The sequence below is a fragment of the Camelina sativa genome, chromosome 8 (assembly GCF_030686135.1).
Source record: "Camelina sativa cultivar CO46 ecotype springtype chromosome 8, ASM3068613v1".
NCBI lineage: Eukaryota > Viridiplantae > Streptophyta > Magnoliopsida > Brassicales > Brassicaceae > Camelina > Camelina sativa.
In genome coordinates, this window is record NC_141887.1 from 10279808 (window position 1) to 10306646 (window position 26839).

General features: G+C 33.1%; 2 protein-coding genes and 2 long non-coding RNA genes across 8 annotated transcripts; all 4 read left to right on the forward strand.

The window, feature by feature from the left end:
- The first annotated feature begins 3321 nt into the window (after positions 1-3321).
- Positions 3322-7829, forward strand: LOC104706953 (uncharacterized). 5 transcript variants are annotated; one of them, XR_015564540.1, is made up of 7 exons: positions 3322-3645; positions 3771-3849; positions 4113-4238; positions 4380-4493; positions 5579-6226; positions 6483-6575; positions 7259-7536. It is a non-coding gene; the product is annotated as an uncharacterized LOC104706953 (long non-coding RNA). The 5 variants fall into 5 exon arrangements; XR_015564541.1 differs by lacking the exon at positions 3771-3849 and having other exon boundaries at positions 3343-3645; XR_754518.3 differs by lacking the exons at positions 3322-3645; positions 3771-3849 and having other exon boundaries at positions 4016-4238.
- Positions 7830-8164: 335 nt separating this feature from the next.
- On the forward strand, positions 8165-8641 carry LOC147939892 (uncharacterized). The gene is made up of 2 exons (XR_015564544.1): positions 8165-8304; positions 8405-8641. It is a non-coding gene; the product is annotated as an uncharacterized LOC147939892 (long non-coding RNA).
- Positions 8642-10668: 2027 nt separating this feature from the next.
- LOC104706955 (uncharacterized) lies at positions 10669-12514 on the forward strand. The gene is made up of 7 exons (XM_087461911.1): positions 10669-10784; positions 10871-10922; positions 11009-11135; positions 11221-11390; positions 11478-11757; positions 11893-12059; positions 12171-12514. Exons 1-7 carry the CDS (start codon positions 10689-10691, stop codon positions 12332-12334), a joined length of 1056 nt encoding a protein of 351 aa, XP_087318037.1. The 5' UTR covers positions 10669-10688; the 3' UTR covers positions 12335-12514.
- A 1786-nt stretch (positions 12515-14300) lies between these two features.
- On the forward strand, positions 14301-15944 carry LOC104709429 (UPF0725 protein EMB2204-like). Its single transcript, XM_019228715.2, has 5 exons — positions 14301-14472; positions 14584-14724; positions 14809-15117; positions 15200-15286; positions 15364-15944. The coding sequence occupies exons 2-5, from the start codon at positions 14620-14622 to the stop codon at positions 15721-15723; spliced, it is 861 nt and encodes a 286-aa protein (XP_019084260.1). The 5' UTR covers positions 14301-14472; positions 14584-14619; the 3' UTR covers positions 15724-15944.
- Positions 15945-26839: the final 10895 nt, after the last annotated feature.

Genomic DNA, 26839 nt, shown 5'->3' on the forward strand with positions numbered 1-26839 from the left:
TGTTGATTCCTGTATTATATTATGCTTCTTCATAGCCCTGGACATATTAACTGAACCCAAAACCCAAACCTGAAATAGACAGTTTGGTTCAGGTGGTATGTAATATTGGATCGAGTAATATTGGATCGAGTCTGGTATCTCTAAGATTCGAATACCCAATCGGGTTTGGGTATTATCCAAACTCGAAAAAAATCTGAACTAATCTTAAATGTAAAAATGCATTTTAAAAAGATTACCTTAAGCAATTATGGATGTGTTTTAAACCATTTTGTCATCTTAGTTGTTTTTTTATGATTTGTTTGAATTCGGATATACTCGAATTATCCGAACCCGAACGGATAATACCTAAACCTGATCCGATAGTATAGAAAACTCGAACGATTTTTATATGTCTAAATTCAAAAACCCAAAAATCTAAAAATCCGAATACCCGATCAGGCTCTTCAGGTTTGGTATATCAATAATGAAAAAAAGAAAACTCCCTCGTTATACGGTTCTTATGTGTTTTATGCCAATAAATACGAGAACAAATATTGTTCACTACAATAATAAAGATGTAACGTACTGTACATTATTATTATTATTAACCAATAATAATTGATCTTTGTTTACAAATTATCGGCCAAAACACAAAAAAAACATATCGAAAAAATCATCTATATATGAAATTATATTGGAGCTTTTTCTTATTTTTTCCTTAACCAAAAAAAAAAGAGTGTATCACTAATTGATACAAGCTACTAAAGATAACTGCAAGCCAGCTTTACATCGACACATATGACAGATGTTGTTGTAAACAAATACTTTGTAAACTATCTCGACACGTTTGGTGATATGCATGCGATAATATAATAATGATGGTGCTTTTATTGTTTGCATTTGTATATTTCTTACATGTTTTTTTTTTTTTTTGCCAAATTAGATCATGCTTGTTTTTCTTTACGTATTTTACGTTTGTGTTTGCATTTCCACAATATACTATTCTAATTATATCATAAAAATCGCAAACTTAATACTTGCGGCCTTTTTTTAGTGTGTCCCCAATATACTATGTCCACTACTTTTGAAATAAGATAATTAATACAAAGCGAGAATCAAACGTACGACCAACAAAAAGAAACCCCAAGCGTTTCGCTTTAATTGTTGATACGGATTGTTTTACTCGGAGAATCACGGAGAATTAACGAATTAATGCAAAAGGAGATATCCAGTAATGAGTATCATCAACAATTTACGAGTATATTGAGTACTATCAACGATATAGTAGAGTCTCAACTAGAGCTGTCAAATAGTTCGTCCATGTACTATTAGGCGAATCTGTTTAGACATTTTTTATATAAATGAAAGTTGGACAGTTTCAAATAGGCAATAGTCCAAAAAAATGTTTATATCCATTGAGACCATTTCCAATTGATCATAACTATGGATAATCTATTTTTATTTATGTTGTTTTTCAATTATAAATTGAAGTTTATTTTTGTTATTTTTTTATATAAAATCTGAATTTTATTTTTGTTGTTATTTACTTATAAAATTTGAATTTTATTTTTCATAAAATTTGAATTTTATTTTGTTGTTTTTTTTATAAAATCTGATTTTTTTTGTTGTTGTTTCTCTTATAGAATCATGAATATGGTGGAAAAATTATAAAATTACATTTTTTCACCAAAACCAAAATACTGATATGGTTCTTCGAAAGAGGATTTTCCCCTAAATTGGTCGTGGACGATGAGACAAAGAAGAATGATTGAAGAAACTAAAATTTCATTTTTTCCCCAAATTATAAAACCTAAATTTTTAAGAAATTTGGGTTATCCACTGTCCAAATAGTTATGTCCATTTGGTCCGTGAGCCTAATAGTCTTTTGTCCATTAAAACTATATTATTTTGGGCGTGACCATAACCATCCATAACGATGTGGACATAGGCTCCTCCATGGACAGACCGCCCAATTAACAGCTATAATCTCAACCATGAAAAGATAATTAAAACTGATGGTGATTTCATCACTTTTGGATTGATCGAGAGTGACGGAAAAGTATAGATTTTATAATTAATTGGTGAGTAAAAATTTTGTATTGAAAGCATGGTAGAAATTCATTTCTCCATCGTTTTCTTTAATGATCGGTTATGTGGTTGTCATTTGTATATTCTCATTTAATTAGTTGTGATGTATTCTCAATATACAGTAAAACCTCTATAAATTAATAATGTTGGGACTAAGACATTTTATTAATTTATAGTGATATTAATTTATCTATAAATTAATAATTATTATTTTATAGTGTAAATTAATAATTATTAATTTATAGATATATTTTTAATTGTTTATTTTTAAAAAAATTATGAATTAGAACAACTATAGCAAAATAAGATTAAACTTTCGGATGTTATAAATTTTATGGTTTAGGAATTAAACTTGTAATATTTAGAAAGCACTATTTACAATAAATTACAAATATTATAGACAAATTGACTTATACACATGAGACACATAAATTCAAATCTATGAATAATAATATCAATTCTCCTATTTTAATAATCTGTCAAATTATCAAATTGTAAATGATGCATATCTAAAAATTAAAACTTTAAATTTAATTATTTGTATGACATGTTATAAAATATTTTAGAGATATCATTATAGGTTGAAAATACAACATTACAATTGTTCTATAGAATTGAGCTTTAGGAGAAACATACACTATTATATCAGTATATATATATATATATATATATATATATATATAAATTTACATAATTATTAATTTATGATATTATTGGGACCATATTTTATAAGGAGATTTCGAAAAAATTATTATCTTATCATCTTATCGAATATTGTTAATTTTTAAACTGGCCCGACTTGGGACCAGCAAAATTTATTAATTTATAGTATTTATTAATTTATAGAGTATTAATTTATAGAGGTTTTATTGTATGTAACTTTGGTATCATATTCCAAATAAATAAATCATTGAATAAGATTTCTTTAAAAAGGAGATATGAGTTAGTGATTCACTGTCATATAGTTTTCCATGTGACGCTCATAAAATTGAATATTAGTTAAATTATTTAAACACAGGCATATAGTATAAAATCATTCATCCGATTTAAATCTGATCTAGTTTAAAATTTAAATTGATCTTAACAAAGCACTTTATAATTATTTGCATAATATATTTTTTTAAGATATATCTTTAAAAGAATCGTCATTTCGAAAAAGCGTGTTAAAAATTTATTAAAATAGATTAAAAAGTTAAATATTGATTCTCTCCACATTAAATAGGCGAACTCTCTCTCTTATCTCTTTAAAAATCTAAAATCTTTTTAAAGAGAGACGTCTTTTTGCTCCGTCGTCCGATTGGTGTTAATCGGTTTCTGTCTGATATCTTCCAGTTTACACAGTGATGATTGGTTGGTCAGCCTGCTTCTAGCGATGTTCAGTTCTTTACCAACATCGGCTAGCTTTGGTTCCGGAATGTATAGCTTCCATAGCACATGTGGCCAACTTTGTCTCCGGCATAGGTGGTTTCCATGACACCTATGGCTGGCTTTGTCTTTGGCATATGTGGCTTCCATGGCACATGTGGCCGGGTTTGTTTGCGGCATAGATGGTTTCTATTGAGAATCACTCAAAAGCAGGTTTACTTTTCTCTTTCTCTTGATTTCTCTCAAAATGTTTAAGAACATTCTTTCTCAAAAACTCATTTTCATTTTTTTTCAATACTTTCATACAATACCAACGTTCACATATTTAATATCTCAAGACCTCTCAAGGGATGCATGCCCTCCAACACTCAAGACTCTAAAACGTACAATAGCAACACCCTAAAACTCCTCGAAACTGTAAGCAACCCTACTGATCTCCTCTTAGACCCTAATCATTAACCTTATGACAACACACTCAAAAGCTTAGATAATTAACTAGTTGGGCCTTAATAAATCTGTAGGCCCAAAACACAAAAGAACAAGTCCACTTTACTTTGATGACATAACCTTCTTCTTCTTTTTCGAGCTCATCTTCTCCAAAAACCTCTTCTTCTCATTCTTCTCTTTCTTTGACTCTTCTTCAATCATTTTCTGATTCTTGTGCTTTTTGTCTTTTGCAGGAGCGACCAAACGATCATATTTCAACACTTCCTCTTGATCTTTTGTGTTACTCTTCATATTTCAGCTCAAGGTTTTGAGCGTTCTTCTTTTTTTGTTTCTCTAGTCTACAATAGAGGAGCTCATAGGTTGGTTCAATTTCTCACTTTCCATCTTGAATAGACTTTTCTTCATCTCACATGATTTTCCTTTGGTTTCTCTAATTCTGTTATCTCTCTCTTGGTTGATAGTCTCACACACTTCTCTTTGTTCTTCATTAATCTTCACAGATTTGAGGTTTTCCATCTTCTGAATATCCTTTTCATCAAACGTTAAGTCTCCAAACTTAATGTCACCAAACTTGATGTCGTCGAACTTGATGTCTTGTGATTTTCTAAACATAGGTAACCAACTTGCCTTTTTCTCGATTTGATGTTGAATCTTCAACTCTTTGCTTGATTTTTTTTTGTATGTCGAGTTCTGAAAATTGAATCCTTTGAACTTTGATTCCTGATTTTGGTTTCCTTTTTCATAGGTCTGCTCTGCATTTTTGAATTGCTTCTTAGTAGTCTCCTTATTCTCTAGCAATATTTTCTTTCTTTGACTAGTGTCATTGTTGATAACTCTTTTTCATTTTCTAGTCATAATCTTAACATCTACTTTTCCTTTAGACATAAGAACAACTCCATTTCCAATTAGAATTGGTACCTTGAATGTTGAATAGATTCTAACGAACAAATGCTTGTTTGGACTCATGTGGTGAGTGCATCCACTGTCAATGAGCCAAGTATCCTCTTCAAACGATTCTTGAGTTGCTAGTCTTGCTGTGAACATTTGATATCTTGTTCTTCTACCTCTTTTACCTCCCAGGTTCTTGTTCTTGATTTACTTGAGCTTGTTCAGATTTTCTGTTTTTGCAATCTCTCATGATATGCCCTTGTTTTCCACAGTTAAAACAACTTCTAGTTTCTCTGTTGCTGAAGTTATTGTTGCTATTGACTTTAGGCTTGTTTCTCCAATGCTTGATAAATCAAAAATCTTAATTATGAGTGTCTCTTTTACAAAAACCGCACCACCTTTTTCTCTCTCAAGCCATACTGTCTTGAGTTTTCGCTCTCATTGCCTTTTGATTTCTGGTTATTGAAACGTGCTACAAACGCTCTACCTATGTGTTCTTCTTCATCCGGAAAAAAACTTTTTCAAATGAGCTTCAAAGAACCTATAATCTCAGAAAAGGTAATAATTCTTAGATATTTTGTTTCCTCCATAAAAGATGATAAAGAAGCATAACTTTTTGCATGGAAACCAATACCTTGACACCCAAATCAAAATCAGATCTACCTTCTCCTAAAGCCCTCATCTGATTAGCAACAACTTGAATTCTATTTGAATAAGATTTGACTTTCTCACCTTCTTTCATTTTCAAGTTCTCAAAATCTCTTCGTAAGATTGAAGTCTAACCATTTTAACTTTCTCATTACCTTGGTAGGAGTATTCCAGAAGATCCCCTTCTTGTTTGGCCATTGTTGCTGAGAGGATTTTGTCGAAGACAGACTCAGCAACCGCATGTTTAATGATCTGAAGAGCAGAAGTATCTTTTGACTTTGAGAGCCTTCATGTTTGCAGCTTCCTTTATATGCTCTGCTCTGGGAGGCTCTAAGACTTAAGATGATAATAATTCTGGGACACCTTCTTTGACCACATCCCATAGATCCTTCTTCCTAAGAGTTGTACGCATCCTTGCCGTCCAAAAATTGTAATTTTACCATCAAACACAGCCACAAGATGTGAGGATTGCAAGTTAATCGCCATAACACTCAACTTTTTACTACCCTTTTATTTCACTCTTTTAGAAAAACTTGCACAGGTTCCACATATCAGATAGAGCTCTGCTACCATGTTGAGAATCACTCAAAAACAGGTTTTATTTTCTCTTTCTATTGATTTCCCTCAAAACGTTTCAGAACATTCTCTGTCAAAAACTCATTTTCCTTTCTTTTTCAATACCTTAATACAACACCAACGTTCACATATTTAATACCTCAAGACCTCTCAAGGGACGCATGCCCCCCAACACTCAAGACCATAAAACGTAAAATAACAACAGCATAAAGCCACCCTACAACTTCTCGAAACTGTAAGCAACCCTACTGATCTCCTCTTAGACCCTAATCATCAACCTTACGACAACACACAAAAAAGCTTAGATAATTAACAAATTGGGCCTACATAAATCTCTAGGCCCAAAACACAAAAGAACAAGTCATTTTGATGACATCACCTTCTTCTTCTTCTTCGAGCTCTTCTTCTCCAAAAACCTCTTCTTCTAATTATTCGCTTTCTTTGACTTTTGTTCAATCATCTTCTGATTCTTGTGGTTTTTGTCTCTTCAGATTTCAACTCAAAGTTTTGAAGCGTTCTTCTTTTTTTTGTTTCTCTGGTCTACAATGGAGGAGCTCTCTTCAAAGCATCAACATAACTCATAGGTTGGTTCAATTTCTCACCTTCCATCTTGAATGGACTTTTTTCATCTCACTTCATTTTCCTTTGGTTTCTCCAATTCTCTTATCTCCCTCTTGGTTGATAGTTTCACACACTTCTCTTCGTTCTTCATCAATCTTCACAGATTTGAGGTTTTCCATCTTCTGAATATCCTTTTCATCAAACGTTAAATCTCCAAACTTAATGTCACCGAACTTGTTGTCGATGAACTTGATGTCTTGTGATTTTTTAAACACATGTAACTGACTTTCCTTTTTCTCGATTTGATGTTGAATCTTCAACTCTTTGCTTGAATTATTTTTGTATGTCGGGTTCTGAAAATTGAATCCTTTGAACTTTGATTCCTGATCCTGGTTTCCTTCTTCATAGGTATGCTCTGCATTTTTGAATTGCTTCTTAGTAGTCTCGTTATTCTCTAGCATTATTTTCTTTCTCTGACTTGTGTCATTTAGTGATTGCTACTCTGATTTTTCTTGTTGAAATTTTTTCATCATCATTTACTCTTTAAAGTTACCTTCTTCTCTTGCTGATGAGATGACTCTGTAGGCTCGATCTTCTTGAAGGACACATTACCTTGCTGATTACTAGCTTCAGACTTATTCTTCCTTATCAGGTACTTTATAGGCTTGATCTCAGATTCCATGATATTTTGCTTGTTTGATGACAGCTTGCTCAGGTTTGAACCATTGACGTTGGAAGCTTTTTGAGGAGACGACCCTTCACGTATATCATGAGCCACCACCATTGAGGTTTCTCTAATAGAAGATATCTTGAGATGAAAACTGTTCTTGATCATTTGAACTTCAGCAATACTCTTTCCAGCTTTGTCAAGAATGACGCAGCTGTGTTGTTTAAAAACAACTTCGTCTCCATTCTCAATCATCTCAGAAACACTCAACAAATTCTTGGTGGTTTCAAGTACAAAAAAAGACATTTCTAATGACTCATTTTCCTCTTCAAGTCATAATCTCAACATCGACTTTTCCTTTAGACATAAGAACATCTCCATTTCCAATTAGAATTGGTACCTTGAAAGTTGAATAGATTCTAACGAACAAATGCTTGTTTGGAGTCATGTGGTGAGTGCATCCACTGTCAATGAGCCAAGTATCCTCTTCAAAAAAAAATTATTGAGTTGCTAGTCTTGCTGTGAACATTTGATTTGCTTGTTCTTCTACCTCTTTAACCTCCTCATGTTCTTGTTCTTGATTTACTTGAGCTTGTTCAGATTTTCTGTTTTTGTAGTTTCTCATGATATGCCCTTGCTTCCCATAGTTGAAACAACGTCTAGTTTCTCTATTGATGAAGTTATTGTTGTTGTTGGCTTCAGACCTGTTTCTCCCATGCTTGATAATTCAGACTTCTTCATTATGAGTGTCCCTTTTAAAAACACCGCACCACCTTTTTCTCTAAAGCCATACTGACTTGAGCTTCCCCTCTTATTGCCTTTTGATTTCTGGTTATTGAAACGTGCCACAAACGCTCCATCTGTGTCTTTTTCTTCACCCGGAAAAAACTTTTTCTCATGAGCATCAAGAGAACTGATAATCTCAGCAAAGGTAACAGTTCTTAGATCATTTGTTTCCACCATAAGAGATGATAAAGAAGCATAACGTTTTCGCATGGAAACCAATACCTTGACACCAAATCAAAATCAGATCTACCTTCTCATAAAGCCCTCATCTAGTTAGCAACAAGTTGAATTATATATGAGTAAGATTTTACTTTCTCACCCTTTTTCATTATCAGATTCTTAAAATCACTTCTTAAAGATTAAAGCCTAACCATTTTAACTTTCTCATTACCTTGGTAGGAGTACTCCAGAAGATCCCATGCTTGTTTGGCCGTTGTTGCAGAGAGGATTTTATCGAAGATAGAATTAGCAACCACATGTTAAATGATATGAAGAGCGAAAGTATCTTTGACTTTGAGATCCTTCACATTTGCAGCTTCCTTTATATGCTCTGCTCTGAGAGTCTCTAAGACTTTGGATGATGATAATTCTGGGACACCTTCTTTGACCACATCCCATAGATCCTTGTTCCTAAGAGTTGTACGCATCTATGCCACCCAAAACTCGTAATTTTGATCATCAAACACAGCCACAAGCTGTGACGATTGCAGATTAATCGCCATAACACTCGAATTTTTACTACCCTTTTGAAAAACTTGCACATGTTCCACAGATTAGCTAGAGCTCTGCTACCATGTTGAGAATCACTCAAAAACAGGTTTTCTTTTCTCTTTCTCTTGATTTCCCTCAAAACGTTTCAGAACATACTATCTCAAAAACTTATTTTCATTTCTTTTCGAATACCTTCATACAATACCAACGTTCACATATTTAATACCTCAAGACCTTTCAAGGGATGCATGCCCTCCAACACTCAAAACCCTAAAACGTACAATATCAACACCTTAAAGCCACCCTAAAACTCCTCAAAACTGTAAAAAACCCTACTGATCTCCTCTTAGACCTTAATCATTAAACTTAAGACAACACACACAAAAGCTTAGATAATTATCTAGTTGGGCCTTAATAAATCCCTAGGATAATTGACTTTTCTTCAATCATCTTCTGATTCTTGTAGTTTTTGTCTTTTGCAGGAGCAACCAAACGTTTATATTTGATTCTTGTAGTTTTTGTCTTTTGCAGGAGCAACCAAACGTTCATATTTCAACAGTTTCTTTGACACCTGTGACTGGCTTTGTCTCCGGCATATGTGGCTTCTATGGCACATGTAACCGGCTTTGTCTCCGACATAGGTGGTTTCTATAACACATGTGGCTGGGTTTCCTCTAACGATATCGGTTTCTATAGTGAGATCGGTTGGGTCTCTATTTGGTGTTCCTGCCGCTAGTTGGTTTTTTTTTGGTTTTGGATTTGACGAAAATTGCTGTCTAATTGATCGGACTTTATCTTGAATCGACGGATTACCAGCCTTTGTCAAAAAAAAAATTTGGATTCGAAGTGGTTTTGATGAAAGCAAGTCTATGTTTGGTGAATTACATAATTTCCTTGAAGATTAAAAGCATTTGTTTAAAGAAGAAAATGAAGAATAATTGCAGATTTGCATAAATTGGAGTCATATTCTCGTCAAAGCATAAATTGAGATTTCGCCTTTAATTCTCTTGGCGAAACTTGAGATCTGACACAAGAATTGAGTAAGCTTTCTGACGCCTTCGACCAGATTTGAAGCTTTGCAACAATCGGCCGGTTATGGAAGACTCCATCTTCTTCGGCTTCCCATGTGTCAACCAATTTGTTTCTTTTTTCTGTCATATATCTTCTGTGCTGTCGACTGCTTTTTCTTCAGTATTAGATTTCCTTAATTAGGAGTTTGGACTTTCAATATGTTTTAGTGGATATGTTTACTTTAATAGATTTTTAAAATATTTGGCTCGTTACAGTTGGTTTGGTTCAATTGTTCTATGAATAAAAAACATACTTGTGAAAAAAGGAAAAGATTAAAGAGTTAAAGTACAATAAAACTAACATGGATCGATACTCAGCTGATATCGTGTTGCCCATGAAATGTAACATCTACACCTTTCCCCAATTGATCCAAAAGCCTTTGGATTGAACGTGGACGTTGTTGTCGTATCTATATAAAATTCGATAAATCGGTGATACTCATTTAAATTATTACATGTATGGATACCTCGGTGATAGTAATAATCTAATTATGATTATATTAAGTGACACTGAGTCGATCGTTACAATAATATCTCGTGTACAACGTTTCGCTAAAAAAAGCCAATTATATATTGCACATTTGCCACCCACTACTTCGAGATCTCTCACAAAACCACAGAAATATTGCTAAATAATAACCAGGGTGTTTGGAAAAAACATTAAAATAACAATAACCAAATCGAATCCTATACCTTACATAATCAAAAGTCAAACAAAAACAATTTAATGAATGAGATAGAGTTTTTTTTTTTTTTTTTCCCACGACAAATCCACGTTCAGAGTTTTATAATGGCAACTAAACTCAAGTAAAGAAGTAACCCTCGTGTATCTTTCTCTGCCTATATTAGTGTAAGAACCTTTCCCAAAACAAAATACAAAAACAAAAAATAGATCTCAAAACATGGATAATCAAAAATGGTGTCTAGGTTTCATATCTCTTGTTTTTTTTCTCTTCATCACTACCTCTTCCGCTGAGCTCCTCATTAAACAGGTTTTTATTATTTTATTAAGCTCTTTTGTGATTGATCGGGTCTTGACTCGAACATAGTTTTTTAACAATGAATGAAAAAAAAAACAGGTCACAGTGGCAGAGGAATAGAGTCCAACAGTTCTTACAGTCTCACGGCTAATCTTGGTACACTTTCTTGTCTTTCTTTAACCTTTCTTGGTGAACACTGAAAACCATTTCTTGATTTTCTTGGAATTTTTATCTGTTGACAGGAGTGACAAGAGTGTTGAGGGATGAGCGACCATCGAGTAAGATAGTGACGATAACAAGTTTCTCAGTGATTAAGGGGAGAGGAGAACCCTACGAATCCTCTGTTTTTGAGGCTACTGGTTACAAATGGTAAAGAGCTTACACTCACACTTTACTTTTTTTACTTGTTTCTATATTTTGAGTTTGTTTTGATGGGGAAACCAAAAATAATCAGGAGATTAGTTTTGTACGTGAATGGTAATCCAAACGACGGTGGAAATGGTTTTATTTCACTTTATGCGAGGATCGAAGAGACAGGGTCTCTTCCACTAGGCTGGGAAGTTAATGTTGATCTCAAACTCTTTGTCCACAATGGGAAGCTAAAGAAATATTTGACTGTTACAGGTACTTTAAAAAAAAGTACATATCTTTGCTAAGATTAGGATCTCATAAATGTTAGTCTAATTATTTTAAGATATTTGTGGATTGTAGATGGAACAGTGAAGCGATACAACAATGCGAAAAAAGAATGGGGATTCGGACAGTTGATTGCTCTTCCTACATTTCACAACACGAACGAAGGGTACATTGAGCAAGACACTGGTTCTTTTGGTGCTGAGATCTTTATCGTTAAGCCGGCCCAACAACAAGAGAAAGTCACATTCATATCAAACCCTCCAAACAATGTTTTCAGTTGGAAGATACTTCATTTCTCTAACTTGGAAGATAAGTTCTACTACTCTGATGATTTCCTCGTTGAAGACCGATACTGGTTAGTATTTTTCAGGATTCATATATTTTTGGACTTAAGTTCAAATTAATCACAATGCTTGCAACTGTTATATTTGATAATTTGAATTCTGAAATGGCATTGTTTAATAACGGTTTTTGGTTAATGTTGAATCAGGAGACTAGGATTTAACCCCAAAGGAGATGGAGGAGGAAGACCACATGCACTTCCACTCTTCCTATTTGCTCAAGACCATAAGGCAAACGCAGTTGCAACTAACACTTGGGGAGCCGTTAATCTACGGTTAAAGAATCAACGAACCTCCAACCATAGACAAATATATTGTAAGAGAACAACTAATCTAAAATAAATGTTTATCCTTATCCCTTTGTAAAAAATCAGTTAATGATATGAATAACTGATATAAATTTATTTTTATTTTTCTTTCTTTGCAGCTGCAGCTTGGTACCCGATTCGAAGTGGTTATGGTGTGGGAGTGAACAATATCATATTGATAGCAGACTTAAAGGATACATCGAAAGGATATTTGGTGAATGATGCCATTATCTTTGAAGCTGAGATGGTTAAGGTCTCTGTGACCAACATCGTCTCCGCTTAAACATTGTTACTTCTTTATCATTGATCAAAACAACCTTATGAATAAAGGGACGGCGTTTGATGAGTTTGTAATAAGGCGAAGTCGGTGATACTTGTAATGTAATCAACATTTCTGTTTCTCTCAGTTTTCTTTATTTTTCAGTTTTGTTATCAATGAAATAAAACTCTCTTGGTTATAAAAGATCGAGGTAAGGGAAAGTTAGTGTGTTTAATCATAAGAATAGCCTTAACTATTCAAAAATAGAAATCCTCCTCTTCACTACATTGATTCCACGATCACACTTTGTCTTTACCTGCATTGCAACACAAAAGCAATACATATATTTAGTGAAGCAATTCTCCCATCTACTGGGCTATACATAAACATTAAAATCTCAAAGTGTCAAACAACAATCACAAACAAGTCATAATCAAACCAATCAAACAAAAAGAACACATCAACTATCTGCTGAGTACGAAAAAAAACCGTCATAAGGTAAACCAAATCTGCCATAACATGAAACAACAATTGTATTGACTGTCGATTAATCTAGCATTTCTTTGTTCAAAAGAAAATCTGCTACCATTCCGCAGATTTTTGGTAAAATAAAAAGAAAATCTGCTATCACTAAATGTTAATCTAGTAATTATTTTCTCGTCAACAAATCGGCATGTGACGACAGACTTATAGTCTAACAACAACAATAAGTCTTTTGTAGAAAACAAATCTGTCACTAAAATTAAATTTGTGGTAACCAACTACAAAAAGTTTGTCAAATAAAATAAATCTGTCATAGAAGATCTATCATAAACAAGAAAATCTGCCACAAATAAAAAATCTGTGACAACTGATCTGCAGACTTAAAAAAAAAAAAAAAAAAAAAAAAAAAAAAAAAAAATTCTTTCTCTTACAGAAAAAATTAGAGGGTATTTTAGTATTTTTTTCTATCAAGCGAAAAATGTATTTTAAGCAAAAAAAAATAATAACTTAAATAATTAACCCTAATATTTTATGAATTATTTAGGTAATCAAACCCACTAGATTTTAACCCGCAGTATACTGCATGCATATAATTTTTATTATTATATATATTTTATATTGTATTTGTTTGTTAAATATTTGATGTTTTCCAAATAGAAGAATAATTAAATTTCTCGACCGTTTATGCGGCTAAATATTTATATTAATTTTTTAACCCGCAATATACTTCATGACCATTTGTTTGTTATATTTAGTTTGTTTGTTTAGTGTTTGAGATTATATTTTGATTTTTAACTATTATAACAAAAAATAAAGGATCTAAATGCATAGTAAGTCATTTATACGCTATGATTAAGTCACATTTTTCTAATAATTTAATTATTTTACACAATCTTAGTTAAATCAACTTAGTTTTTATATGTGAAATATTCTAATATTAATAGTGTTGACAAATAGTAAAATAAGGATTTAACCCGTGTTAGCACAAATTTAATGATATTTTATTAATTCCAGCATGTCCTATTTATAATTCATCTACTATATAACCATAATATATAGTATTTTAAAAAAATTTAATTTTACATATTCGCAATATTTTAAAATTTTATTAAGTTTATATATATTAATTATAATATTTAAATAAATGTGAATCGAAATTATTCTTACGTTAAGAATCAAAGCTCACAAGTTTTGGAAAACAAAATAAGAATCAAATTGTTATTTTCTTTGTTTGCAAATGATTCAGAGAATATCTTCAATACACAATAGAAAGTGTGTTAAATATATCATAGTTTCTGTTTTCATATTGATTCCACTGTATTATTAGTTGGAATGATATGTAAAATATTTAGGAAACAAAATCTGAAGTAATGCTATTTTTGGAAATTTTTTAGGGATCAATTTTGTTAAAAAAAAAATTAAATAAGCAAAATAAAAGGATAGAACCAAAAGATACTTAAAAAAATATATACATTGATAATTTGGGTCAATCTAGTTTTTTTTTTCCATATATAAGATTTGGGCTGTGAAGGCTCAAATCGATATAAGAAAAACAGCTTGCTTCCAACGAAACCTAAATCGATCGAAATATGACTAGTATGTTGGAAAGTAGGGAAGAAGCGAAGAAACATTTTCGTGATCGGCAGAAGGATTACTGACGTAAAGTTGCAAACTGCGATGTAACTCTTTCCATCCTTAAATCTTTTTTTTTTTTAGGTTAATGCGTTCGTTCGAAATTGTTTATACCTAAACCGTAACTTATTAATTTTTGGTAATTGGGTCTTTATTAGAGGTTCGATGTCGGGAAAATTCCAGTACCATACGGTATGAACGGACTGAGGCAATTCGACTGTGAGGGCAATTCGGTTCCTTATCGTGCCTTGGTCACTCTTTACGCTAAGGTTGGACTTCATCGTTACAATATGTGGCAGGTAACTAACTATAACTAAGTCTCCTCCTGACCTCTCTCTTGGTGATTTTAGTTTCTTATTATTATCTTGATACTTTTTTTTCAGCTGACAAACTTACAGCTAAGTGGGCTAAAGAAATTCAATATGTTAATGGGTGCGGGTGCTTCAACTTACTGCATAACTTTGGATGCAAAGGAACCAGCTTCTAGCTCCCATCAAACCTTTCAAGTTCATGTTGCTGAAGAATGTTTCGGCACATTGGATTTGAGATGTTACATTGCTAGACCTCAACCAACAACAACCACCACCGAGGTATCAAATGAAGAGCCCTTACTACGTTGGGATAATGATTTCTCCTTGCCTAACTGGCCCTTGTCACTTAATGCCTTCAATGACCAAAAGCGATTTTACCTGGTGAGATGATTCAAGATTCTGTTTTTTGGTTAATGAAAATTTTTAAAGTAATATATACATATATACTTTGTGGCTTTTACAGGTGAAGAAATCAGAGTTGAGAGACCATGATTGGATCCGTCTATATTTGGAACTTGCAGTTTGTGCAGAGAATAGGTTACTCACAGATGTAAGTTCTTTCTTTTTCTTCTTTTCTTTTATGCATATATAATAAATAACTAATCGTTGGTTTGTTTTGTTGCACAGGAAGATCTGTCCAAGTTGAAGATTGTGGGAGTGGCGATAGAAACTAATCAGGATGCCGAAAATCCACCACTCATTGCGAAAACTGCAAATGTCTACATCAGGTTTGAGGACTTATTAGGCAAAGATAGCGTAGCTATATTAAGAAGAATCATGGATGAGACTACGGGATACTTGAGTCTCGTGGGTGATATTCTTAGTCAGGTTAAAGCTCCTTCTTCCTTATGTCTCATGGGTGAGATTCAGAATGCGGAACAAAAAGCTTCTTCGAATAAGCGATTTTCTAGACCTAGGCGTTCACATGGTTATAAAAGAAAGCATGGCCTTCGCTCTCCCGTTCGTCGGTCTCCTTCCTTTTATTGACTGGTGTTCTGTATTTGGATCATCAGACAATGGACTTTTTAATGGTTCGGGCTATGTTATTTTGTGCGTATCCCATGTACTATAGGTTCGACTTTTTGTTGAAGATATGGAATTGTGGACCATCAGACATTTGACTTTTTAATGGTTCGCCTGTGCACAGCTTGCTCAATGTAGTAACATTTCATTATTAATTTAAGGTCATATCCATATTTCTCTCATAATTCAGAGGGATTTTATTTTATTTTACAAAATTATCGCAGACTGGAATGTTCGAGCTTCCAAATAAATGTTCGTATCCTTTGTGTTCTGTTCAGATCGACTTTTATCCGATACGTAAGTTACCTGTATAGAATTTAAAACACACTTAGGGCCTGACTGGTGTCATTAGCAATATAGTTCGAAATCGACAATCAACAACTAACTACGCTGATCAACAGATGTGAAGATAATGTGTTGTTGGGTCCGTTACTATATGATATACGATTCTGGATGTCAAAATTATTTAACTCATCGCTGGATCACGTGAACCGAGAAAGGTTTTCCGCTGCAGACAAACTTTCTCAACATGCTTCTACTCTTAACTCTATGTACACTCTATATTCTGTACCACCTGTTTGGTTGGTTGACTATTTAGTGCATATTGTAGAAACAATGCATAGTCGTGCTGCCTAGCTGGTGCTGATATGAGTTTGGATTGACTGCTTATAATTCGAAGCTTCTTTGTATAAGATTGTAGATTAAGAAGTGTTAATATCTAAATGAGGCCATAAGTATAGAAATCATGTAGAAAGCTCTTTGAAATCCAAATCAAAAAGGGAAAGAAAAAGGAAGTTGTTTCTTATATATATGCATGCTTCTGGTAAACTAGGGACATCCGTTTAGGGATTGTTTCAAGCAGAAACTTTTTGTCATCTGAAGAAGCAGAGAGAATCCACTTTAAGCCAATTCTGTGGAATGTTCACTAATTCTTTTTTTATAAAAAAATATACTGCAGGAATTAGAAATCTTCGAGAATCTCAATACCATACTACTATAGAAAATGTGGAGGCCAATGTATTGCAGGATATTGCAAAGAGTTATACAACCATGTATACCAAAAAAAGTGAAGACCCAGCAAAACATAAAAGGAGTCTTCATTCTTATAACTATCAAACCTTTTATTTTCGTATGTGAATTTAAATAAAAAATATGAAAATTAAAAAATAAATAAGTATAATCTACTAAGGCGTTAGAAATAAACTAAAAATGAAATAGATGTTAAATATATGTCATACTTTCAAAACTAAATTTAGAATCAAACTCTTTGAGTGAAAGAGTATCCTAGAAAGACACAGGGTGTTGATTTCGAACTGAACTTGTTTTGACCATACGGTCGAATCCATGGGTAACACAAACAGCAAAGGTTCAAAGTTTGGTGTAATTGGGCTCAGTCAAGTAAGTGATAAGGAGAATACTGAGATAGGTTTGGGGTTGTAAGGCGGTTTCTAAGATAGATAACAGTAGCAAAAGAGTATGTCCAGTAAATGTTTGGTATGGATGCATGAGTGAGAAGGGAGAAACCTGTTTCAACAATATGGCGATGTTTTCTTTCCGCTATGCCATTATGCTCAGGAGTGTGGGGAGGAGAAGTGAAACGTGAAATTCCATTTGTTGCCAGAAACTGTTTGAGAGCAAGGAACTCCACTCCCCTTCCCCCCCCCCCATTATCCGAAAAGAGCATAGTGATTTTTGTGTTGAAACGGTTCTCAACAAGAGCTTTGAAGATTGGAAAATTTTGATCAACTTGGGATCTTTGTTTGAGAGGGTACAACAACGTGTATCTTATGTAATGGTCCACAAAGATAACATAGTACTTGTACCCATTAACAGAGACAACAGGGGATGTCCAAACATCAGAAAAAATTATGTCAACGGGAGCTTTTGATTGTAAGGAGGAAGTTGAGAAAAGTAATTTATGGCTTTTATTGCTAGAACAAGAGTTGCAAAATAAATGAGATGACAAAGAAGCAGAAGTAGGTAAAGAAAACTTAGAAACCATATGTTGTAAAGTCTGGAGATTTGGGTGTCCTAATCTAGAGTGTCAAGAGGAGGGAGACGCCTTCTTAGAGCAACTAAAAGTATAAACGGAGGTTGGAACGGTGTTTGGAACGGTGATCGGCCACTCATACACACCCTCATTAGCCTTTCTGCTGAGAAGTATTTTCCCCGTGCGTAGATCCTTCACCCAAATAGTAAACGGACACAATTGAGTCATCACATTGTTAGTTTGACAAAGTTTGTTGGTAGAGATCAAAATTTTCTTCATTGCAGGAACACATAGAACATCAGTAAGCCTAAGGTTCCGAGATTGAGAGGGAAGATAGATGAAATCAGAATGATTTATAGGGAGATTGGATCCATTGCCAACCATGACATTCTCTCCCCCAGTGTACGGAGCATGGAGGGAGAGATTGGAGAGATCACTCGCAATATGGTGTGAACCAGCGCTGTCAAGAAGCCAGGGAGAGAGATCGGGATGTGGAGAGCTTGTTGTGTGATGAGCCTGGGGTTGTTGTTGCCATTGAGGCGTGGGAAGAGGCAGGTGAGGTACGGACCAAGGAGCATGAGCACGATAGGGACCTGAATAGTGTGGTGAGTAAGAAGGATTTGGAGAAGGCGATCTGTATTGTGGACATCGGCGAGCACCATGTCCTTGAACACCACAGATTTGACACTTCCCAAGATATGGTCTGGATGGGCGATATCCGCCACACGAAGGGTTGTAATCACCATGGGAAGACGGATGAGGCGGTCGAGAAGGAAACTGAGTAGCATTTGCAGTTACCAGAACAGAGAAATCAGTTTTGCCAGAAGCCTTGAGAGCATTTTTTGTGGTTGATGAGTTTTTCATGGAGTTCAGGGATCAAGATTTTCGTGTCACGACCTTGAACCATCTCGATAATAGCTCTGTAGTCTTCTCCAAGACCAGAAGTAATGTAGTCAAGAAGGTCTTCATGAGGAAGAGGAGCATCAAGAAAGGCGAGTTTGTCAGACTTGTCAATGATGTCACACATATAGTTATGGATAGACTTATTCCCTGTGAAAATATCTTTGAGCTGGTCCCTAATCTGATGGATGTGACCACGAGATTTTTTCCCATAAGTACTAGAGAGAGTCTGCCAAAGATCTCGTGTTGTTGTGGTACGGGCAACAATCGGTTGAACAGAGAGGGAGAGAGAACCAAGGACAGCGCTGAAGAGGAGCTTGTCTTGACGTTTCCAGGCTGCGAAATTGGGATTTGGTTGATTTGCAGCGGTAGCGGTGGTGACTGTTTCAGCAGGCGTGTTGTCTTCATCAGCAATGAAGACATGGAGGTCGTGAACCTCAAGAAGAGATCGGATCTGCAGACGCCAAGTGATGAAATAGTTTGGCGTGAGTTTAGTGATGTTGGCCATGTTAAGAGAGATCAAGGTTTTATGAGGCTCTAAGATACTAAAAACAAGGGAGGTTTTAACAGAGTAGAAGAGGCGTCGGATGCCATGACAGAGAGAAGAGAGATTGCAGAAAAAGCAAGAGAAGAGAAAAAAGAATATCGATGGTGAGAGATTTAGGGTTTTGGATCAGTGCTCTGATACCATGTAGAGAGTTGGGAAAACTTGATTTGTATTATTCACATGACCAACATATTTATACAAGAGTTTTTTGTTATCATAAACTTAAGATAAGACTAGATCTTTATATGATAATGACCACAGAGATTGAAGCATATCATATCTATACTAATAGTGAACATGTGTCGCTATCTCTCTGCAAGGCACATCAATATCATATATCACAAGTGAAGGGGTTGCAAAGGAACAAATTTTGATGTCGGTGTAACTTATGATGGTAGAGACGTATAGCTTCCTCGACTCCGTCTACCATGACAACCCATCCCATTAATCCAAGAAAACTAGCTCATTCAAGAGCTCCAACTTTCCTTTCATGAACTGTCTCTCAAAACGTCATAGATATGGGTCTCTAAAACGACCGCACCCAGATTCTCGTTCCTTGCACAAGATCCACGGGAAACGATCTCACTAGAACTCCATAATTTCGAAGAGACAACCGACGTAGAAATCGCTCCTTACAAAAACTTCCACAAATACACCAAACCCCACTTCATCTAGTTACTGAGTCGCACAACCAACCACCCCTAGCGACCGAGTAACAAGAGAGGTGGGCTGGAATATTTGATTTCGTCCAGCCACGAACAATACTTCCCACGAATTATCTGATTCCCTATCAACTCCTCCAGTGTTGATCGACACTTCTATCTACTATAAATCGTCACCCAATGCACCACTTGCGAACCAACAGACATTGTGACGATCGACTCCCTCCCAGTGTCGGTCGACCCTGACGCCCACAACATCACTTCCGTTGATCCCTCCACATCAAAACCTAACCCCATCTGTTCTCCTATGATTCAAACACACAACAACAGTGGTGTCGCTCGACACCCCAACCTTACCACAAAACCGTTAGCTAATTAGGTTTAAAGTAACTACCAATACATATGAGAGTTAATGATAAAATTATTTGTTTTAGTACACACATTTATAATTATTAATTTTTTTAATTGATTATCGGATCAAACCTATTGGGTAATTAAATCCTAGGTATTAACTTCAATGAAAATATTGAAAAAAATAAAACTTAATCTATAAAAAAACACTTACACGATATTGCGGGATATTTTTTTAATTAATTTTCTATATCATATAAATATGTAATTTAAAGAGATTTAAAGAATATCTGTAAATACAAATTTCATATCAATTTTTTCTAGTTTAATATTTTTAGTTTTATGTAAATTATAAATCCTGAATATTTCTCCACCTAAATTCTGAATTGTAAATTAGATATTTGTAAATTATTATTCCAACTCAATAATATGGGCTAGCTTCAATTCAATATCATTTATATAAAAAAAATATTTCCATGTTTTATCAATTTCTTCTTTTTCTTTGCTGCACTTCAAAATTTCTCATTGCATCTTAAAATTTATCTGTTTATTAATTGGATTATATGATATTAGCCTAAATATGGATCCATAACAAATAAGGGAAAAAAACCAAAAAAAATACATCATCTATTTTTTATTTGGACATTTAATACCTGGTCTTTTTGGGTTGGAAGAATAATACCTAAATTAATAAAAACATGTAATTTAATATCTCAAGAATTAAATGTTGTCATTTTCCTACTTAGGATTTTCTTAAAAAGAAAATCCAGTTTTATCCTTATTCATTTATATTAATTATTAATTTATAAATAACATAAAATTAATTTTATGTTTTTGGAATAAAATTAAAATTTTTCTTAATAATTCATTTTATTTCTATAATTCAGATACAATTTATATTTTATTTCTTTAATTGTTTTAAATATTAAATTTTATTACCATTTAAAAGAAAAAAGGGTATTACATTTTTCTTTTAAAATGTACTTCAAATAAATCCCACAACAACACAAATTTAACTGATCTCCTTATGAATATGACAAAAGTACTTAAAATAAATTAACTTTATCTCTTGTAAAAAATTACATCAAATTTCCATTTCAGTTTTTTTTTCTTTTTGGTGATCATATCATATGCATAGATTTTTTTTCCATTCGGCAAAGCAAAAAACAAAAAATGAGAAACTTTGAAAAAAATATCAAACTGTTGAAAAAACAAAAAGCAAAAAAAATATCAAACTGTTGCATCCAATTTAACTGTAAGTCGTCGGCTCGATCGTTCAAGCTCAAGTCTATGACGCTTCAAATTAAGAAAAAAAATATCTTTAAGTATCTCAAATATATCTTTCTTTAAGTTATTCCCAAAAAGTCTTTTCTTTTCTTATAAAACAGCTTAAAATAATGTGATACTTAAAGTTTAAATACTAATCTCTGCAATTTAGTTACTTTTTGAAAAGAAAATAATTTAATACTTTTTTCAAATACTTAATGGAAATGAAATTTCAACAAATAGAATTCTTGTTAAGAAAAAAGGATCTAATTGACCAAATTAATTTTTTACTAATCATTCTTGTTAGAGTTTATTTTCACAAAACATATAAATTATCCAATAATCCATGTAATAACAAGAAGCTTTAAAAACTAATATAGATTGTTCAATCTATAATAGTATTGCGTCGAAATTTTCTCATTTCATATGAAGATAAGTAATAGTATAAAAAAACACTAAAAACATAACAATATAAAAGAATAAATTTCAAGAGTAGGAAACTTTATTTGATAGTTAATGTAACACCCGCAAACTAAAAATTAGAATTTTGGTTGGAGTATCGATCGACACCATTTGTAGTGTCGGTCGACACCATTTACGGATGGTTCGATCAGTTCGATTTTAATGTCCGGTTTGCGTGGTTGGTTTAAGAGAGCCCTAGTTCCGAGTTTATAAGGGATAAGTCGACTTCTTTCACCTCTTTAGCCGCTTTTAGCTTTTTGTGAGAGAGAAGGAAGAAAAAAGAGTTTTTTCAGAGCATTCTTGAGTTTTTGGAGATTCTGGTCATTGTTGGTGTGGTTTTCTTCCTGGAGAGTGAGTTTCCAAGGCTAGAGACATGTGGGAAGGTTGCTGTGGAGCTAATTTTCGTTGTTGGGGCTTAGATCTCGTTGTTTGGCTAAGGTGAATGCATAACCATGGCTTATCTAAGCTAAGATCTCTAATTCTATGTGATTTTGTGATTGAGTGATTGTTTCCTTCGAGTTCCTATGGGTTTTTGTGCCTTCTGTGGTTGGAATTTGCTTCTGATAATGCAGGATTCAGATGGGAGAAATTTGGAGACGAATTTCAGAGTTTCTGTTCGAAGGAAATCGATGCTCGGCATCGGTGTCGGACGATACCAGTTGGGGTGTCGGTCGCCACCAACGCGAGGACGATTCGATAACTTTGGCGAGTGTCGATCGACACCATGTGGAGTGTCGGTCGACACAAACTAGGGTTTCAGGGATGTCGAGTATGGTGTTGGTCGACAATAGTATGGTGTCGGTCGACACCATATTGCCAGTGTCGGTCGACACCCGTCTTCAGTTGTGAGGGTTGAAGCAAATACTTTGTTTATTACCTGGTTTGTTTTATTGTTTGTTGTTTGTGGCATTAAGTGATCTTATTGCTTGTGTGTATAGCCCAGTAGATGGGAGGATTGTCTTACTGAGTGTTTATAAAATACTCATGCATCTCAATTTGTGTTTGTGGTGCAGGTAAGGCAAAGTGTGATTGTGGAATCAAGGCAATGAAGAGGAGGATGTTCTAGTGACTCGATTGGTTGTTGTCTGGCTTATGTTAGGTTGCTAGTGTTGAGTCTTAGAATGTTGTTTAGGATTGATGATTATTTGATTCATGTTGTTTGGATTATTGATTTAATTTTTATGAATTAATATTGGTTATTATTGGTTTAATGGTATTGATTATGTTATCTGCAGTTGTGTGTTTGTGGTTAGGTGGCCTAGTTTGTATGAGACCACTAGTTTAGTTTATTATTATTTATTATTTATTTTTATTTTTAAAATGGATCGGATCGTTTCAGTTAATATGCGTCAAATTCTGAATACTTATTCTATTTCATTTTTTATTTCTGCTAAAATGTATAATTATATAAAGTAACATAAAAATTTATAATATATTAACTTAAAAATTTAATAATAGTTTAACTTGATATTTTCAAAAGATATGATAAATTTTCAATATATAAAAACTAATTTGATTGTAAAACAAATATATTTTAATAAAACAAATTGATTAAAACAAAATTAAGATCTTGCAAGTCATATGATGGAATGAGTTGAAGATGATAGCGAATTAAATGGAAAGTGTTAAGTTAGTTTAAATAAGCTTTGACGAGGCCCCTAAATATTTGCAAATTTGAATACAACATACATTCAGTTGTATCAATTATTTTCAATTGAATAATTAACTTAATCCATATAATTACAATTCCATATATACAAATCTAGTATCAGATATTTTGATCTTTAAAACACATTATATAATTATAACTATAATATAACTTTAATTAATATTGTCTTGTACATAATTATAACTACATTTTAAATAAACTTAATAAAAATTAAAAAAAAAACGTATTCAGCAATCTTATTATATAAACCTTGGTTCTTAAAGTTAGTAACTCACCAGATCGTGACACGTGTTAGATTAAACGATCATAGATTAAAGTTAAAACTCACCAGATCATGATAAGTGTCAGTTTTAATGATTATATATCCAAGTTAGTAACTCATCATCCTCACACGTGTCAATTTTAACGATCAGAAATCACATATCAAAGTTAGTAACTCATTATATCGTGACATGTGTCAATTTTATCGATCAGAAATCACAGTTTTCAATCTTGGTAAAACGATGCATAAAATAATTGTAATCTTATTATATTAAAAAAGAACTTTATTAATCCTAAAAGGAAAAGGATTGTAAATACACCCCTCTATATAAGTAAATAGATGATGACATATTTTTCACCAAACAAAATAATTTCGACTAGCTTTGTTTTTCTTGGTAAAAAAGTTTTCTTTGTTTTTTATTAACCTCTTGTCTGACGAATCATTATTCTTGAAAAAGTTTCGAAAGCAATTTGTTTGTTGTCTAATCTAAACAACTATATAAAAAAGATTTCTAGATATTATCAAGTGTTTTCGTCGTCGTTTCTTTAAATTTTGTTTCGTTTCTCAATTTCATAATGCATACTACGCAATTTTTTACTTTGAAATGTTAACAAAGTTTTTTATACATAATAACTAAGGTTTTTAGGATTAACAAATTTCTCACGTTGTTATTATTATTTTTATTAACTTGCAGGACATGTAGCATAAAAAAGATGAATACACAAATGCAAGATAACAACAGAGATTATATAACACTAGATCAACTAAACAGAAAGCATTCTTATCATCGAACGATAGTACGTCTTACAAAAGAGTGGGCAGCAAGATATTTTTAAAAAAACAATGAGCTCATTGGAATAAATTTTCTCATAAAATAGAAAAGAGATTAAGGAAAATATATAGAAAATTATTAATTCTAAAAAATATAAATACTCACTTCTATATAAATATAGATCGTCTCATATTATTCATTTAACAACATAATTTATTCAAAAATATTGCTTTCAACTTTGTTCTATTGGTCAAACTTTTTTAATGGGAAGACATTATTTTTCTTATTTTTTAAACCAAAATATACTCCTACTTTCTACCTTTTTAGTTTGGAATATGTAAGATTAATATGTTGACCAAAAAATAATTGGAAGATTAATATATGCATCTTGTTTTTCTAATACTGTGTTTTAAAATTTATCGTAGTAGTTTTAGATTGTTTTAGTTAATTTATATTTTCATCTTTGAATTATTTGAGATTCATATATTACTATGCTTAAAATTTTCTATTATTTCATTAGTTAAGTCAAATTAATTTTCTTCTAATTTTTCAACCTTGATTGGTTGGTCATAGACCTTTTTTTTGTGCAACCATAATTGTTACAATTCGTTCAATCTCAAAATAAGATAAAGAGGAGAAAGTCATCAACCTAATGGTTGGATAAAATAGGCTAATCAAACACAAGCCTACAACAAACATAGATAGATTGGAAAAACATAAATCATTGTTGATAGATCCATGGGAGCTTGGAGACAGAGGCTACATCATGGTATGTCAAAGAAACTTCCATGAATACATTGAGAAATTTAACCTTAGTTACTATCAAAAGATTTTGTGACGTTGGAAAAGAGTCTTTAGTTTCATTGGTTATTGGAGCAAGCCACTTCGAGATAGCTAAAAGACGTGAACATGTAAGGTTATCTCCCCAAGGGAGGAAGGTAGGAGAGGTTGGACGCAAGGTTATCTCCCCAAAGAAGGAAGGCGGAGCGAAGGTTCTCTCCATGGTGAAGGAGGTTGGACGCAAAGTTCTCTTTATAAAGGAAGAGGGCAGAACCAAGGTTCTCTCCATAAGTGTATTGTGATGTAAATTATTTTTTATTCAAAATGTATTTTGAGCCAACAATTTTAGTGATCAAAGAAACTATGCAAAAGTAAATGTAAAGAGACATATAATAGTTGGCTTAATTTGTTTATATAGACATTTTTTAGGTGGTGGTAAATAATATATTTGTAATATACAATATGTCTAGGTGTAAAAAATACACTTTTAATGGTAAAATACATAAAAGATTTTTATATGGATATAAATCAGTATATTATAGCAAAAAAAATTATAAACAATGTACAATAAATTTTAATATATTTTTATTAAATTTAATTTTATTTACAAAACTTTAAACCCACACATCGGGCGGGTCCTTATCTAGTGTATTATAATCTATACTAAATAAAAGTAGGAGCTATCAAACGTGAAGATTCTGAGCTGGAATTGTCAGGGCATATGGGCATACCTAACAGAGGAGTAGTTGGGAGATTTATGGAAGAAGCATCGTCCAGATATTTTATTGTTATCAGAAACAAAAAAATGTTTTACTTATTTACAAAAATTTCAGAATAAATTTGGTTATAATAAATTGTTTACCATTGAACCCCGAGAGTCTAGTGGCGGTTTAGCTCTGTTTTTCATGGATGAAATAAAACTTTCAGTTCTATATGATAGTGATCAAATTATAGATACACAAGCTTTTTTTGGACAACAAATGATTTTCTTGTCGTTTATCTATGGTGATCCCGTTCCTCAACACCGACAACGGGTGTGGGACAAGTTGATGGATATTGGTTCTTTTTGCATTGATCCTTGGTTTATGATAGGTGATTTTAATGAAGTAGTTGGGAATCATGAGAAAAAAGGTGGCGCCCTGAGACCGGCTTCTTCTTTTGTGTCCTTTATTTCTTTGCTTCGACATTGTGGTATGCTCGAATTTCCCTGTTATGGCGAACAATTATCATGGTGTGGTATCCAATGTAATAATCAGATCGTTCAATGTCGTTTAGATCGTGCTTTAGGCAATGAAGAGTGGCAATGTTTTTTCCCTCAGTCAAAAGTGGACTATTTTGAGATGATTGGTTCTGATCATTCTCCAATTCTAGCAACTTGCCTGAAAACTGCTATGAGACGAACTCGACAATTTCTTTTTG